Raw genomic sequence first — 15,764 nt, 5'->3', positions numbered from 1 at the left:
GTGAGGGTTAATGACAAGGGTGAGGCATGAAGAAGCTTTGGAGGTGCTAGGAATGTTCTATATCTTGATCTGGGCTCTGCTGATGCAAGGTAGACATGTACAGAGTCATTTGTGTACTTGTTGCTAATGAATTATGTCTTGGTACATTTAAAAAAAAACAAAAGCAGTGTGTTTATATTTATATGATTTGATTGTGAAGATTGTTTATAAACAGTTTTATAAGCTACAGAGTAATTCAATTCAGTGGCTCACATCTTTTTCACATTGGAAGAATTTTTAAAGGTTAACGGTGAAACTAGGCATAGCTGACATTGTCACAGCACCAAATATGTGCCAGACACCACTGTACTGTACACACATGGAATAGACAGGGTGACTCTATGCAACAGGTTGTTTTCATTCCTCTTACAACACAGCCTTAGAGGGATTTGCCCATGAGAGGTTTTACAAGAAGAAAGTGGTCGAGCCTGAACTTGAACCCAGGCAGTCTTGCTCTCCTTTGCTGTTAACTGCAGTATTAGTTTTACTCTCAGAGCACATCTGTATTTTCTCTTTGTAGTATTTATCAAGTTTGACACCTATAACTGGTGTCAAATTCTTAAGCCTTAAGGTAGAGTCAAGTCTAAAACTTTCAATGACGTTATAATAAATAATGGAAAAATAACATTTTTTTTAATCACAGAAGCTATATATTTATTTAGAAAATTGGAAAGTATATTTAAAGGTATAAGGCAAAGGCACCTCTGATCCTGACACTCCTAGCACCTGCCCAATAATCTCTCGGGTCCTCCTTTGCTTGTGACTCATGCTATGTCCGCATTCCATATGTGAGGTCAGATCGCATGTCTGTTCTGTGACTTTTTTCACTCAACATTTTCTCCCGTCATTAATGTGCGTTGTGATGAATTGTTACATTAGAAATGACTTTTTACTTTCAAAAAAAAAAAGACATAATGATAGGCCCACTTTTATATGACCCAGTATATATGAATGCAGCCATTAAAAACTAAGAATTCACCATTTGTAACTGAATTGAATTGAATGTCCACTACTGTATCATCTCATATACTTAATAAAACTCTCAACACTCTTCATAAACTGCCATCAAAATTTCTGCGTTCTATGTAATAATCTGTAGGCCTTTTCCTTATGTTATAGAAAAATATGGATATTTTAGAATGAAACTAATTTTATAATAACTCATGTATTCCTTTTCATTTTGGTCATCGGGGAAAGGTAATAAACCTAAACTAAATTTTTTGACCACTTATGTGTAATAAGCCTTCTCCCATCTGTATTGTATAAGCTCTTTTAGTAACTATTGCAAACTCTGGTAGTAACTATTACACAGACAAAAAGCTTGACTAAGTTTACAGATATTTTCCATCATTAGTGTGAGGTGGCATTAATGGTTAAGGAACTATGGATCTTTTTGACCTTGGTCACTTATATCAGATTTGGACATATAATTGTTAGTACAAATATACAAACATGCATATCTTCATTTTTGAAGTGTAATATTTAAATTTGTTGGATTTTTGGGGTATGGCTTACTTGGGAAAAGGAGCACTCCAAATACATTTTGCGGGCCTCCCCGGTGGCGCAGCGGTTGAGCGCTGGGTTGCGAAGCTGCCCGCGGCCTCTGCGGTGCCGGTTCGATCCCCGGCTGCTCCCCGGCCACCGGAGGAGGGTCCCACATGGCGCGCAGACCTCTCCTGCCGCCCGCTGCTCCCCTCAGCAGTGTACTTCGGTCCTTCTGCCTGCTCTGCTCCCCGCTCTGGCTCTGGTGAATTCTCTCACCCTCCCGCGCTTCTGACTGTACCCAGTGCTTGTATAAACAAAACAAACAAACAAACAAATAAATAAATAAAAACATGCCTCTATTAAAAAAAAAAATACATTTTGCTTTGGGGTATCCAAAGTTTTCTATTACTCACCTATGGATTTATCAGTGTGTGAGTCTCTTTGCTTTAACTTCGTTTCTTACTCTCTGTCTCCCTTTGCCTCCAAAAGTAATTGGTATTCTAAAATTCTAAAAGAAGGGATTGCACTACTATGCAGTCAATGAGGAAGGGTCCCAGCTCCCAACAGGGTAGAGTAAAATGAGCAGTTGATGTGAATGTGGCATTTCCTTCCTTTTGAGGTAAAGAAGCAGAAGAGTGTGCATTGAAAGTTAGTTCATTTGGAGCTTGCTTTTTTTCCCTTTGAATAGTAGGTTTTTCCTTGAAGCACTTGGCTGCTTTTATTAAAATGCTTAGTGAAGTAGTTTATTCCCAGTTGATGTCCCTAATTGTTGCTAGCGCTATTATCTTTTTGTGGGTTCAAGTAGAATAATACTCAGGAGAAACAAGGAATGTTGAAAATGTGGTTTTAATGACTGGAACACTTAGAGCTAAAATAGAAGCAAAATTTAACAAAATGAAGCAGTGTTCAACTAAAATGTTTTAATTTATACTTTTGATTTCAGAGCGATCATTTAGGATCAGGAAGTCATTTCAGTAACCGTAAGTATAAAAATACAGTTTCTAATTTCAGTTTACCTAGTTCAAGCAAAGAGGAGGAATGTTTCCACCTATTATTTTGTCTAACATGATATTCCTGATGCTAAATCTCATTCAACTACTTGTGTGTTATATCTCAACACAAAGAACTAGGAGGAGGTGAAGGCCACTGCTGTAGCCTCTTAATATACAGTCTGTTCATCATGGAGGCTGAGTTTCCTTAACTCTCTCTATTTTTTAAATTGTATGTTATGTCAATTACCAAATTTGCCTCATCAACTAGTAGATATTTATCTTGTAATATTTGGGGCTGCTTTTTATGGAGAAAATTTTGTAGAGTCTCAATATAGGTAAGCTTGTAAAGGTGTTAGATGTTCTATAAACAATGACTAATTTTAAGAGAGTGCATAATTAACCTTCATTTTTGTTTACTGTTCTTCAGCTTTAAACAATTTCTCTAGAAGAACTATTTTCTTGCTTCCCAGTGAATATTAAATTATCTTCTAGGCTAAGTACAACAGTAACATTTATTCTGTAGGTGACAAAGAATACCATTTTTTTTTGATGATGGTAAGATACTTATTTTATGATTATCATAAAGCTTTTTTAGTTAGTCTCACGTATTTCTAAAAACCCACTTCGTATTCTGAATATAGGTACTTCCTTTATGTATAGAAATATTAAGGTAAATATTTAGAACAAGAGTAACTTCATATTGTAATTCATGCTCCTCTTTTGTTTGAATATTAAAGAAGAGACCAAATTAATATTTAACCTACTTTCGTGCGGAAATTTACATTAAGATATCATTTGTTTGTACTTATTTAGGAAAAGAAGACCTGCTTCTTAAACAAGGTCAAATGTATACTACAGATTCACAGGTACTAGTAATACTATTCTTTAAATATATCCACTGAATAAGATGTTCAATACCAAAGAAAAATTGGTCTTGTGTTTGGTTTAACAAAAGCAGGTATTGCTGTTTCTGGTGCCCTCTAGAGTGTTTTTGATGACAATGACTTAAATAAAAGATTTGAATTACAACTTCATTGTCTTGGATAGTAAACCTTATTCATTAACAGCAATTGGTTAACTCTTCATGTTTGCCCATAGAAAGGGGAAGGCACATTATTCATATGAATAATTCAAAAGTCATTTGTTTTGACTTTGAAATAATGCTTTCCCTTTCATTTATGTATGTATTCGGGGTTTTGGAACTTCACCTCGAAATAAAGCTGCCAAGAGGCAGTATTGTCTCATTTTCATACTTGTTTGCTGCTACTTTTAGTTTCTAGTAGGTACACAGTTTGCATTTCTAACATCTCGTTTGAACTACAGGAATGACAAATATTTGGGTTTACTTACTTTCATCGGTAGGCAGAGTGAATTAGTCTACGTGATGTTTAAGGTTGCTTTGATTTGGAAACTTCTAAACTTCTAAGAGGCTAAGTGGAGAGAATGGATATTAATGGAACAGTATTTAAGATGAAATAAATATTTGATAATAATAAAAGAAATATGGAAATTGCAAAGCTGCATAAGTATTTGTTGGTAAATTATAGCAGTCTTAGTCTAAAGATAATTGGTAAGATGAAAGGCAGTTTAGAAGCACACTAAGGCTGGAATATTTATTATTCTGAGTTGTTAATGTTTTTCTCCTTGATACACAAAAGGCAGCTTCAGTTTAAATCTGTCTATTAAAATAGTGCAACATACTCATAGCCCATGGCTTTTATTAATGAAGTAGTACTAATAAAGAGCCTTTTATAGGCTGTGTGTGGAAAAATAGAAATAAATTTAGTCTTTCATGATTATATATTCTCTTTTTTATTAACACTTACATAAGTTTAATTATCCTTTTTTGTCAACACGTAAGAGAGGGGACAAACTGTAAATAAAAATTTGTACTAAGGTCATCAGCTAAGTTCTAATTAATCTTTATGCTAGAGAGAGGAAAATTTGTTTCCTTTTGTGAGTTGACTAGCATCCTGTCAACAGCTGTCATACTAATGGGTTTATTTTGAAGGTGTTTCCATACTTTTTTTTTTTAAGATTTATTTATTTATGCTTACAAGAGCTGGGGTATAGGCCAGAGATGCGGGGGATGAGAGGATTCACCAGAGACAGAGTGGGGAGCAGAACAGGTAGACTGACTGAAATACACTGCTAAGGGGGGCAGTGGGCGAAGACAGGAGAGGCCTGCTGTGCCATGTGGGTTTCTCTCTGGCCAGCCAGGGATCAAACTCATGCTACAGAGGCTACAGATTGCTTCATAATGCAGTGCTTAACCCCTTGTGCCACCAGGGAGGCCTCCATACTTTTTTTTTTAAGATTTATTTATTTATGCATATAAGAACTAGGGTACAGGCCAGAGTTTCAGGGGGTGAGAGTATTCACCAGAGACGAGTGGGGAGCAGAACAGGTGGATTGACTGCAATACACTGCTGAGGGGAGCAGCGGGCAAGGCAGGAGAGGTCTGATGTGCCATGTGAGTCACCTCTCTGGCCGGGGATCAAACTCATGCTGCAGTGGCTGTGGTTAGCTTCATATTGCTGAGACTTAACCCCTTTGCGCCACCAGGGAGGCCCTGTTTCCATACTTTAAGGAAGATTCCATTGGAGTTAGTGAAGGTATTCAGAGGTCATATATGTTATTAGAGATTGTATAATATAGTCATTCTATAAAATTATTGGTAGATTTAAAATTTTACTTATTTTTAGTTCAAGGATTCTGATAACTTTCTTCAGAGTTTAAAGTTTTAAGTATATGATGTGCCATAACATACATAAATAATGTGTTTTGATAAAGTTGATATTCATGTGTGGGTAGGTATTATGAGTGGGGAAAGGAAGAGAAAATAGTACCCAGAGGGCAAAGCTGTCTCCCATCTTTGTTCTGCCAGAAATATACCTAAGTGAACAGATTTTGAAAATGTCACTAGGAGCCTATTAAAGAAATCATACCCAGAACTGTTTTTCTTACTTCAGATATCAGTGCTGTGTTCTTCCAGTGTAAAACCCTTTACCGATGATGTGGAAACTTTGCACAGTTTGGCAAATAAGTGTCTTCTTTAGGCTTTTATGATTGTTTTTTTTTTCCCTTTTCAGTGTACTTCCCCAGGTATGCCAGCCCATATGCAAAGCAGATCTATGTTGAGGCCCCTGGAGCTATCCTTACCCAATCAAACCTCATTCTCTGAAAATGAAATTTTAAAGAAGGAGTTAGAAGCCATGAGCCATTTCTGTGAGTCGGCCAAACGGGACCGGCTCACGCTTCAGAATGAACTGGCTCACAAAGTGGCAGAGTGCAAAGCTTTAGCCTTAGAATGTGAAAGAGTCAAGGAGGATTCAGATGAGCAGATAAAGCAATTAGAAGATGCATTAAAAGATGTGCAGAAGAGGATGTATGATTCGGAAGGTAAAGTGAAACAAATGCAGACACATTTCCTTGCCCTTAAAGAGCACCTGACAAGTGAAGCCGCTGCAGGGAGCCACAGACTCACAGAGGAACTCAAGGAGCAGCTGAAAGACATGAAAGCCAAATACGAAGGTGCCTCAGCAGAAGTGGGAAAACTAAGAAACCAAATCAAACAAAATGAGATGTTAGTAGAAGAGTTTAAGAGGGATGAAGGCAAGCTGAAAGAAGAAAATAAGCGATTGCAGAAGGAATTTAGCATGTATGAGATGGAGCTTGAGAAAAGGGGGAGAAAGACCACAGACATGGAAAGCCAAGTGAAAGATTTGTTAGCAAAGTTGGCCCTTTCTGTTCCGACAGAAAAATTTGAAAACATGAAGAGCTTATTATCTAGTGAAGTAAACGAGAAAGCAAAAAAAATAGCAGAGCTAGAAAGAGAATATGAAAAGTCACTTGGTGAAATTAGACAGTTAAAGAGAGAACATGAGAATTTTAAGGCCACGCTTGCTCAGCATGTCAAACCCCAGGACCACGAACAGCTCAAGAACAGGTTAGAGCAAAAGGTAGGGGAGCAGGGGAAGAAGATCACTGAGTTAACATCAAGAAATCAGACACTACAAAAAGAAATTGAAAAGGCTTATCTAGATAATAAAGCCCTCAGCCAACAAATACATACTTTAACCACGGAAATGAAAAATCATTATGTTCCTTTAAAAGTAAGTGAAGAAATGAAAAAGTCACATGGTGTAATTGTCGACGATCTGAATAAAAAGCTTTTGGATATAACACAAAAGCATACAGAAAAGAAGTTGGAAATGGAGAAATTGCAGATGGAAAATGATAGTTTAAGTAAGAATGTTAGTCGCCTGGAAACTGTGTTGGTGCCTCCTGAGAAACATGAAAAAGTCATGGCTCTGACATCCAACATTGTTGAACTAAATAAACAGCTCTCTGAACTTAATAAAAAACGTGGTGAAGACCAAGAGAAAATACATTTGCTCCAGTCTGAAAACACTAACTTGAAAAAGATTATGAGTCTCCAGTATGTGCCTGTTAAAGCCCACGAAGAGGTGAAGAGGGCACTGAGCAGCACATTAGATAAAACTAACAGAGAATTACTGGATGCGAAGAAAAAACTGGAAGATGTAAATCAAGAATTTGTGAAGATAAAAAGTGAGAATGAAATATTAAAAAGAAACCTGGAAAACGCTCAGAACCAAATAAAAGCTGAGTACCTCAGCCTCAAAGAACACGAAGAAAAGATGAGTACTGTGAGTCAGAACATGAAAAAGATGCAGGATGATCGTGCTGAAGTACTGGCTAAGTACAAAAAAGGCCAAGACGAGATCGTGACTCTGCATGCTGAAATTGAAGCCCAGAAAAAGGAGCTTGACACAATACAAGAATGCATTAAGCTAAAGTATGCGCCAATTGTCAGCTTGGAAGAGTGTGAGAGAAAATTTAAAGCAACAGAGAAGGAACTAAAAGAACAGTTATCAGAGCAGACACATAAGTGTAATGTCAGGGAAGAAGAGAGCAAGAAGTGCAAGCAAGAGAATGACCAGTTAAGGGAGGAGATATTCACTCTTCAGAAGGATTTAAAGGATAAGAATGCTCTTGTTGAGAATTCTCATGAAATGGAAAGAGCGTCAAGCAGAAAAATAGAAGAGCTAAGCAAACAGTTAAAAGACCTATTACAGAAATACACAGAGGTAAGGAATGAGAAGGAGAAGCTGCTAGAAGAAAATACCAAGCAGACTTCTGAGATCCTTGCCACACAAACACTTATGCAGAAACAGCATGTACCATTAGAACAGGTTGAGGCCCTAAAAAAGTCTCTTAATGGCACAATTGAGAATCTAAAGGAAGAACTGAAGAATAAACAAAGGTGTTACGAGAAGGAGCAGCAGACAGTGACCAAACTGCAGCAAATGTTGGAGAATCAAAAGAACTCTTCTGTGCCCCTGGCAGAGCATTTGCAGATTAAGGAAGCATTTGAGAAAGAAGTTGGAATCATTAAAGCTAGTCTGAGAGAAAAGGAAGCAGAAAGCCAAAACAAAACGGAAGAAGTCTCCAAACTCCAGTCTGAGGTTCAGAATACTAAACAAGCATTAAAAAATTTGGAGACCAGAGAGGTTGTCGATTTGTCTAAATACAAAGCAACAAAAAGTGATTTGGAGACACAGATTTCCAGCCTCAATGAAAAATTAGCCAATCTGAATAGGAAATATGAGGAAGTATGCGAGGAGGTTTTGTATGCCCAAAAGAAGGGACTGTGCGCAAAAGATGAGAAGGAATTGCTCCATTTCAGCATTGAGCAAGAAATCAAGGATCAGCAGGAGCGGTGTGACAAGTCCTTAACCACAATCACAGAGCTGCAGAGAAGAATACAGGAATCTGCTAAACAGATTGAAGCAAAAGATAACAAGGTAGGCCCCAGTAATCTGTGTTTTTTGCATTGGAAACCCCAGACAGAACCCCTGGGGTAAAACAGGGCTCTTTCCCATAGCCTCCCTGAACTGGTTTACAAAAGCATTAACAAAGTGGCCATGAAAGGCTACCTTTCCAGTCTGAGGACTGGTATGCCAAAAGCAAAAAAAAGGTACAATAGAAAAAAAAAGTAAAGTTACACAAAGAAAAATCAAAAGCAATTTTCCCTTGGTTTCCTCAAGGAAAACAAGAATGGGGGTAGGCATGGGAAGGGCTCCAGGTTCACTCTTAAATGAATGATCAAAATTCAGTGGGTTTTAGGGTATCTGAAGAAAGATGATGGAAAAGAGGGAAAGATGTTCCTGCATTGCATTGGAACTAGGGGGGTCATTGCCTCCTTATCTTGGCATCTACCTGTACCTGTACACTGAGGCCTCCAGCTACACTCTGCCCCCCATCTTTCTACAAACTGAGCCCCTCATTCAGAATGTCTGCCTCCCGCCCTTTTGAATTAAATCCTCTACTTTGCTTAGTGCCCACTTAACCACTTATCCTTCCCAGAGCCTTCCTGTTCATTTTAGCCTACAGTAAACGTCCTCTTCCAAAATGCATCTTTTGTTTTGATTTGACATTGCCACTCATTTAACACATGCATATGATGGCTATGTCAGCATTATTAGCTCACCCTCCCAGCCAGATTTTAAGATCAGGTTTGTAACTTAAGTTTCCTTCTTGCCATTCGTTCTCAAAGCGCACACTTACAGAGTGTGTGCTCAACAGTATTTTCAAAACTCATAGTCGCATAAAGTGTGTGCTATGAAAATGAGAAATTGGGGAGACTGAGCGTAATTTTATCTGTTCAACAAATGATTATTAAATGCTTTCCATGCTCAATTCTGTGGATACAGACACAGCCCTGGCCTTCCTCAGTGGAGTGGTACAAATATTAACCCTTCTGACATGTCTGCCCATGTAACCTAGAATTTAAATACTCTCAGCTTGTTTGGGAGGTGGTTATGAATGCAGTGAAATGTAATGATAATAGCAAGTTATTATGTATACTTAAAATCATTGCTATTTATGGGCATATGCCAGGCAAATAATTATGATTGCATTTTCTTTTTTTTATAATTTTTTTAAGATTTATTTATTTATACAAGCACTGGGGTATAGGCCAGAGGCTTAGGCTGGTGAGAGAATTCACCAGAGACAGAGCATGGAGAAGAACAGGCAGAAGGACCGAAGTATGCTGTGGAGGGGAGCAGCGGGCAAGATAGGAGAGGTCTGCCAGGCCATGTGGGAATCTCCCTGGCCCGCCGGGAATCGAACTGGCACTGTAGAGGCTGCGGACAGCTTTGGAGCGCTGCGCTCAACCTGCTGCGCCACTGGGGAGGCCCTGCATTTAATTTTCTTAACTATGAAAAATTTTGCCCCTTTCACTCAGAAGGAAACTAAAGTGCAAAAGAAATGAGCAAGTACCTCAGATCTGCCTACACTGATGCTTTTGCTCTAGACATGCCTCTTTTTTTTTCCTCTTTAAAACAAAATAGTCAACATTATACATTCTTGAAAAGGAGCAAGGCACACAAGTTAAACTTCTATAGACTTACAAGAAACATGTTTTTTTTTACTTTTCAAACTTTGTTGGAGGGAACTCCTCCCTCTCTTCCTAAGTTTTCAACCACCCTAGAAGATAGTCTGTGTACCTTCTCAGGTACTTAATGTCGCCTCACAAGCCTGAGTCCTCAGTCTGGTCTTAGGATATACATCATATTTATTCTTAATTTGGTAATACTTTTCAAAGGAATTTTCTGAGAGGAATTAAAAAAGTTAAATTACAGAGTGTTTCTACTGCTTACACACTGTTTTGACAACATTCATTCCTCCATTTCTGGGATATGTGTCAGGGAATGATTTCTGTCTAAAGATGTTCATTCTAAACGAGTAAGTGAATAATATATGTTTTTCCACAACTGTTTTCTTTTTTTGTAAGATAACTGAACTGCTTAATGATGTGGAAAGACTGAAACAGGCACTCAATGGCCTCTCACAGCTCACCTACGGGAGCGGGAATCCCAGCAAGAGACAGAGCCAGCTGATTGACACCCTGCAGCATCAGCTTCAGTCCCTCCACCAGCAGCTGGCTGTGAGTGACTTGAGGGCTCCAGAGCGGGCTTGCTGGTGTGGGAATTCTTGTTTCCAAGTCAGATTGATCTGTGGCTGTGCTCAGATCGAAGAATGTAATTGCTTTTTGGTAAAAGTTATTATACTAGCAGTATCATTATGAGTTTGGTGCCTCTACATGCCAGGTACTGCATTAGATATTTTATTTAATTTTTAATACTTTATCTTTAAACTTGATCTTCATCACCATTACACAAGGTTTTATTTTCCCCATTGAATTCTCAAGGAAACAAGAGCTCCTGCAGTTAGGATTAAATTCTGGAACTGGCTGCATCTGTGTCATTTCCATTGCAGCACACTCTTTAAAATACTGGCCCATTAAACCCAAGAAGCTTTTTAAAAAATAATCTTTTATCCTTATGAATAAAGATTGGCATTTCCTATGGTTTTATACTATATATATACTTTAACATTGCCCTTAACCTGGCTTCTTTATCCATAAAGTAGGATAATCAGAACTGATTACTTGTTTGTTTGCTTGATTTTTTTAACTGAATGCGCTAATATATATTGAAATATTCAGTAAAGCGTAGCCCAATCAAATGTAAATTGTTGCTAATATTTTCCTATTCTAAACAAATTGCTTAAGAGTTGTTTTTGAATAGTAGGTTGTTATTTAAAAGTGTTCACTTTACAACACTGTTGACCTACAGGTTAATGTTGACAAATTACCTATTTAGATCTTATCAAAAGGATATGGTAGTCTTGTCAATAATCAAATATATTTGACTATTATTTATGTTGAGGACACTGCGCTACATCCTGTCAGGGATAAAACGAACATACACTTCCTGTGCCCAGGGAGTTAGAGGCAAAGTGAAAAGTAAAACAACAAGACAAAAAGTATCCAGTACAGAATTGAGAATACTTTCCCAATCTATAAGAGTCCTGGGTGCACAGGAAGGAAAGAGTCCTGCTGTGGTAGGAACTAGTTTCAAGAAGGAAGGGAGAACCTGGCCAGAACTTATAGATGGGTGGTGTTTTGCTGGGTGAGAGAACAATAGAGAATCTTTCAGGCAAAGGAAGTAGTGTGAAGCAAGGGGTGGAGGTGGAATGCATGTGACATTCCCCCAGGGGGCATGTCTTGAGACAAGTCTTGAGACCAAACTGTGGAGGCCATTGAGAACCAAGATGATGAGTTTGGATTTGATCTTATAAGAGGTATCGCTTAAAGTTTTTGAGCCAAAAGTGTCATGAGGAAAGGGGTCGAACATTTATTTAGGGAATAAAGTCTAAAGACAGGGAGATAAAGCAGGCAACGTTAGCTAGCAAGACTCCGGAGTCTAGCTGATGAGTGTCTGCATAATTTCGTGGCAGTAAGTGTTCACTAGAGCAATAATTACTGGTGACCTAGGATACATGGCCGTGCCTTTACTAAGAATATTCCCACACATTCATTAGAAAAGACTGTGCTGTTTATGATATGGAATCCTGCATCTTCTGGGTCCAAGGTAATCAGTAAAAAGCAGGAATACCTTAATACTACTATTTCCTAGAAACAGGCCTCAGGACAGCATTGTCACAGGTCTCCATGTGTTTGACAGTGTGATTGCTGATATTCTGATCTGTCTAATTTTTCACGTTTCTAGGATGCTGACAGACAGCACCAAGAAGTAATTGCAATTTATCGGACACACCTCCTTAGTGCTGCACAGGTAAAGAATTTGTCCTTTGGAAAAAAGATCGTTTTAGAGAAAATATATATACTTTTTATTTTTAAGAAAATTTTGTTTAAATAGTTGTACCCTGTGTGCTCCTTTAAAAATAATTGTGTTTCTTTTAATCATGGTTTGTTTTATCTCCCAGAGGAATATACAAAGCTATGGCTACACAGCATCTTAAATTTAGTCTTATCTCCATCTGCTTGACACTCATTTCACAGTTTGGCAACATCTGATAGTAGTGCACATTAATGGTGTTGCTGACTGGAGATATTGACTGTACATCCACCTGTAGCTGTCAGCTACGTGAGGAGCACAGAGAGGACTTCACTGTTTCTTGCTTGCTCAGGATCATTTTTTTTAAATTTCGAGAATACTATAATAGTACAAAAATGACAAGGTATATACAGAATTGTAATAATTTAAGAAAAAAAATTGGCTCAAAAAATTGTTAAGAGATTATTAATAATGTTTATTGAACTTTAAACTCAGTGAAGCAGAAGATTAAGAATTTTCTTTTGGGGTGGGGTATGAAGAATAAATTATTTTCTAACAAAAATAAATCACACTTAAATATTTAACATGTGAAAGATGCTGTACTTCATGTTCTTAGGGACCCTATGATAAACACCTCTAAAATTCTCAATAGATTTTTCAGGAAGACAGAGAGACAATGTTAGAGTGGCAGGTAAGCAATCATAGGAATTACTTAGAATTTGAAATGTCAGGCTACACTGTTTGAAAAAAAAGTTAAGTATTGAGCAAAAACTAAGCTCTAGTTAAAATTATTAAAAGGAATACATTTTGACATTAAATTCTTAAAATCAAAATGCCTGCCTTTTCTTTAAATGATGAAGGGAAAACCAGTGGAAAAGAATGGTATTATAAGGAATCTCTAGCTCCTTTCTTTAGAGTAGAGAGAAATTAAACTGGGATTTGAAAGTACATTACAATTACTAGAGAAGATTGTCGACTGACAGCAGAGTGGGAGGTTCTGAAGGGCAAATAGTAAAAAAGTGTAGAAGATCTGTATTAGAGAGGATGAATGACTCCCTCAGATCTGACACAGGCCAACGAAGGAAATACACACTTGCCAAAAGACATTGCAAACTAACAAACCTTTCAACTTTGTATAGTGTGTGCTTCTAAAATGTGAAATTATTTTCTACTGACTCCTAATGAAAAATGAGCAATTGGCATCTGAAATAGTCTTGCCTTCTGTCATCATAAAGTTGAAAAATTCAGTTTAGAATGGAAGAAAATGTTTGCACATCATACATCTGACAAGGAAGTGGTAATTGAGATTATAAAGAGCTCCTAAAACTCAACAAGAAGAAAATAAGTAACCCAATCAAAATATGGGCAGAACAGCTAAATAGACATTGGGCCAAAGAAGACAGAGATATGTGAGAATAACCCAGATCAAAAAGACCAGAAACAAGTGTTGGCAAAATGTGAAACAAAAGGAATCCTCATCCTCTGTTGTTGGGAATGCAGACTGGTCTAGCCCTTAAGGAAAACAGTGTGGAGCTTTCTCAAATTTTTAAGAATAGATCTACTGTATGATCCAGCAATTCTGCTTCTAGGTGTCTACCCAAAGAATGCAAAAGCACTGATTTGAAGCGATTATGCACTCTTATGTTCATTGTGGTGCTATTTGCAATAACCAAGTTATGGAAACAACCTAAGTGCTCATGGACAGCTGAGCACTTTAAGAAGATGTGGTATACTTGCACAGTAGAACATTACTCAGCAATGAACCAAGATGAAATCTTGCCATTTGTGACAACATGGATGGAGCTGGAGGGATAGTGCTAAGGGAAATAAGTCAGAAGGAAAAAGACAAATACTGCGTGTTTTCACTTATATGTGAAATATAAAGAAGACAGCGAAAGTGATCAAATCAAAAGCAAACCCTAGAAATCTGATTATAAAACTGATTCTACCAGAGGGGAAGAGGGACTGTAGACATGAAAAAAGAGGGGGAGGCAGAACAGACTCTGGTGGAGAACTGCAGTGCCTTGGTGGAGGGTGTAGTGTGCTAGCATGCATCTGAAGAGGTGGAACCATAGAACCATAGAACCAAACTCTGTTGCTTTGCATTCAGTCTCTCTTTCCGGCAATCTTTTCACATTTCAAGTGTTTCTTTTTTAAGTATTAATGATTAACATTCATGTAAAAAGATCTCAACTTGACCAGCAATGGGAGATATGCATGTAAATAAGGAAGCACTGTTTTCACGGACAGAATTGGCAAATACTAAACAAGATTAAAAATTGAACCTAGTTTTTGACCCAGTAATTTCTTCTCTAGGAATCTGCCCACAAAAATTAGAAACATCTTACACACCCATCATTGGGGAAAGGGGTGAAGAAGCTATGAGACAGCCACACAATGGAAAATTATAGAGTAATTTAAAGTAGTTAGGGTAATAACTTGGGAAAGATTTTGATGACACAAGGTGAAAAATACTCACTTGTAAAATAATACATATGACCTTATTTATGTTAAAAAAATAGGGATTTTTTTTCTCTAATTACTTTTCTAATTAAAAAAAAAGGGTCCTCCCTTGGTGGCATAGGCAGTTGAGCGCAGCTCTCTGCAGCGCGGGTTCAATTCCCAGCTGACCAGGGAGATACCCGCATGGCACGGCAGACCTCTCCTGTCTTGCCTGCTGCTCCCCTCAGCAGTGTATTTCAGTCAGTCTGCCTGTTCTGTTCCCTACTCTGTCTCTGGTGAGTTCTCTTACCCCCTGCATCTCTGGCCTGTACCCCAGCTCTTGTATGCATGAATAAAATAAATCTTTAAAAACAAACAAACAAACAAACAAACAAATAAATAAATAAACAAACAAACAACTTAGCAGGAACCAAAAATGATTTTACTTGGTTTGTTTTGCTTGTTGATAATTTATGCTGCCCCTATCATCTGAGCTGTTACATAAAAAGAGAAGGAGAAGTTTGTCCATCTGTTTTCTGATAATAGATGTTCAGAGCGACTGGTGTGCACTAGCTTTAAATTGACTGTATTTCCATGATAGGACCTTACTCCTTTTTCTAACACATTCTTTAGAGCATCACCAAGGTGGTGGGGATTTACCATTGAGGGAATCACAACCTGTTGTGCCCTACAACAAAGCCTTTGTCTTTAGGATTCCTGTGTAGATGAAGATGACACAGTCTCTCCCCTTTCTGCTTTCTATCAAGGGCCACATGGATGAAGATGTGCAGGCGGCCTTGCTCCAGATCATACAAATGCGGCAGGGGCTTGTGTGCTAGCAGCAGCCCCGCCTGGCGACGTCTGCCTTCCCTGATGGTGCTGAGAGTTCTGTATGCGGCTCCGTGGCCTACTGGGCTACTCCAAGTGAAATAAAATGCATTTTGTCCAATTAGTAGGTTTTTTAAATTAGTTGAGTATGTGACTGAGTTTTTTACTAACAGTTCAAATCTCATATTCTAGATATGTTACATTTGTAGGTAGGCAAAAAAAGAGCATTTTGCCTTGGATTGGCTACGTATTTTTGAACCATCGAGTCCCTGATAAAACAAGCCATCTGAGAGCATCCCTAGATTGA

General features: G+C 38.0%; 1 protein-coding gene across 2 annotated transcripts in view; it reads left to right on the top strand.

Annotated features, from left to right (window-relative positions):
- Window positions 1–15,468, top strand: part of UACA (uveal autoantigen with coiled-coil domains and ankyrin repeats) — a gene marked incomplete at both ends in the record, with an annotated part of 78,974 nt that extends 63,506 nt beyond the window's left edge. For both annotated transcript variants that reach the window (XM_084239666.1, XM_084239665.1), the window contains 6 exons: window positions 2,468–2,504; window positions 3,330–3,382; window positions 5,609–8,344; window positions 10,339–10,491; window positions 12,119–12,184; window positions 15,397–15,468. In XM_084239666.1, the coding sequence (XP_084095792.1) occupies window positions 2,468–2,504; window positions 3,330–3,382; window positions 5,609–8,344; window positions 10,339–10,491; window positions 12,119–12,184; window positions 15,397–15,468 (3,117 nt within the window). The remainder of the gene's footprint in view (window positions 1–2,467; window positions 2,505–3,329; window positions 3,383–5,608; window positions 8,345–10,338; window positions 10,492–12,118; window positions 12,185–15,396) is intronic.
- Window positions 15,469–15,764: the final 296 nt, after the last annotated feature.

Source organism: Talpa europaea, assembly GCF_964194135.1.
Source record: "Talpa europaea genome assembly, chromosome: 8".
NCBI lineage: Eukaryota > Metazoa > Chordata > Mammalia > Eulipotyphla > Talpidae > Talpa > Talpa europaea.
Note: the sequence above shows the minus strand (reverse complement) of the source record. Positions and strands in the feature narration are given on the sequence as shown.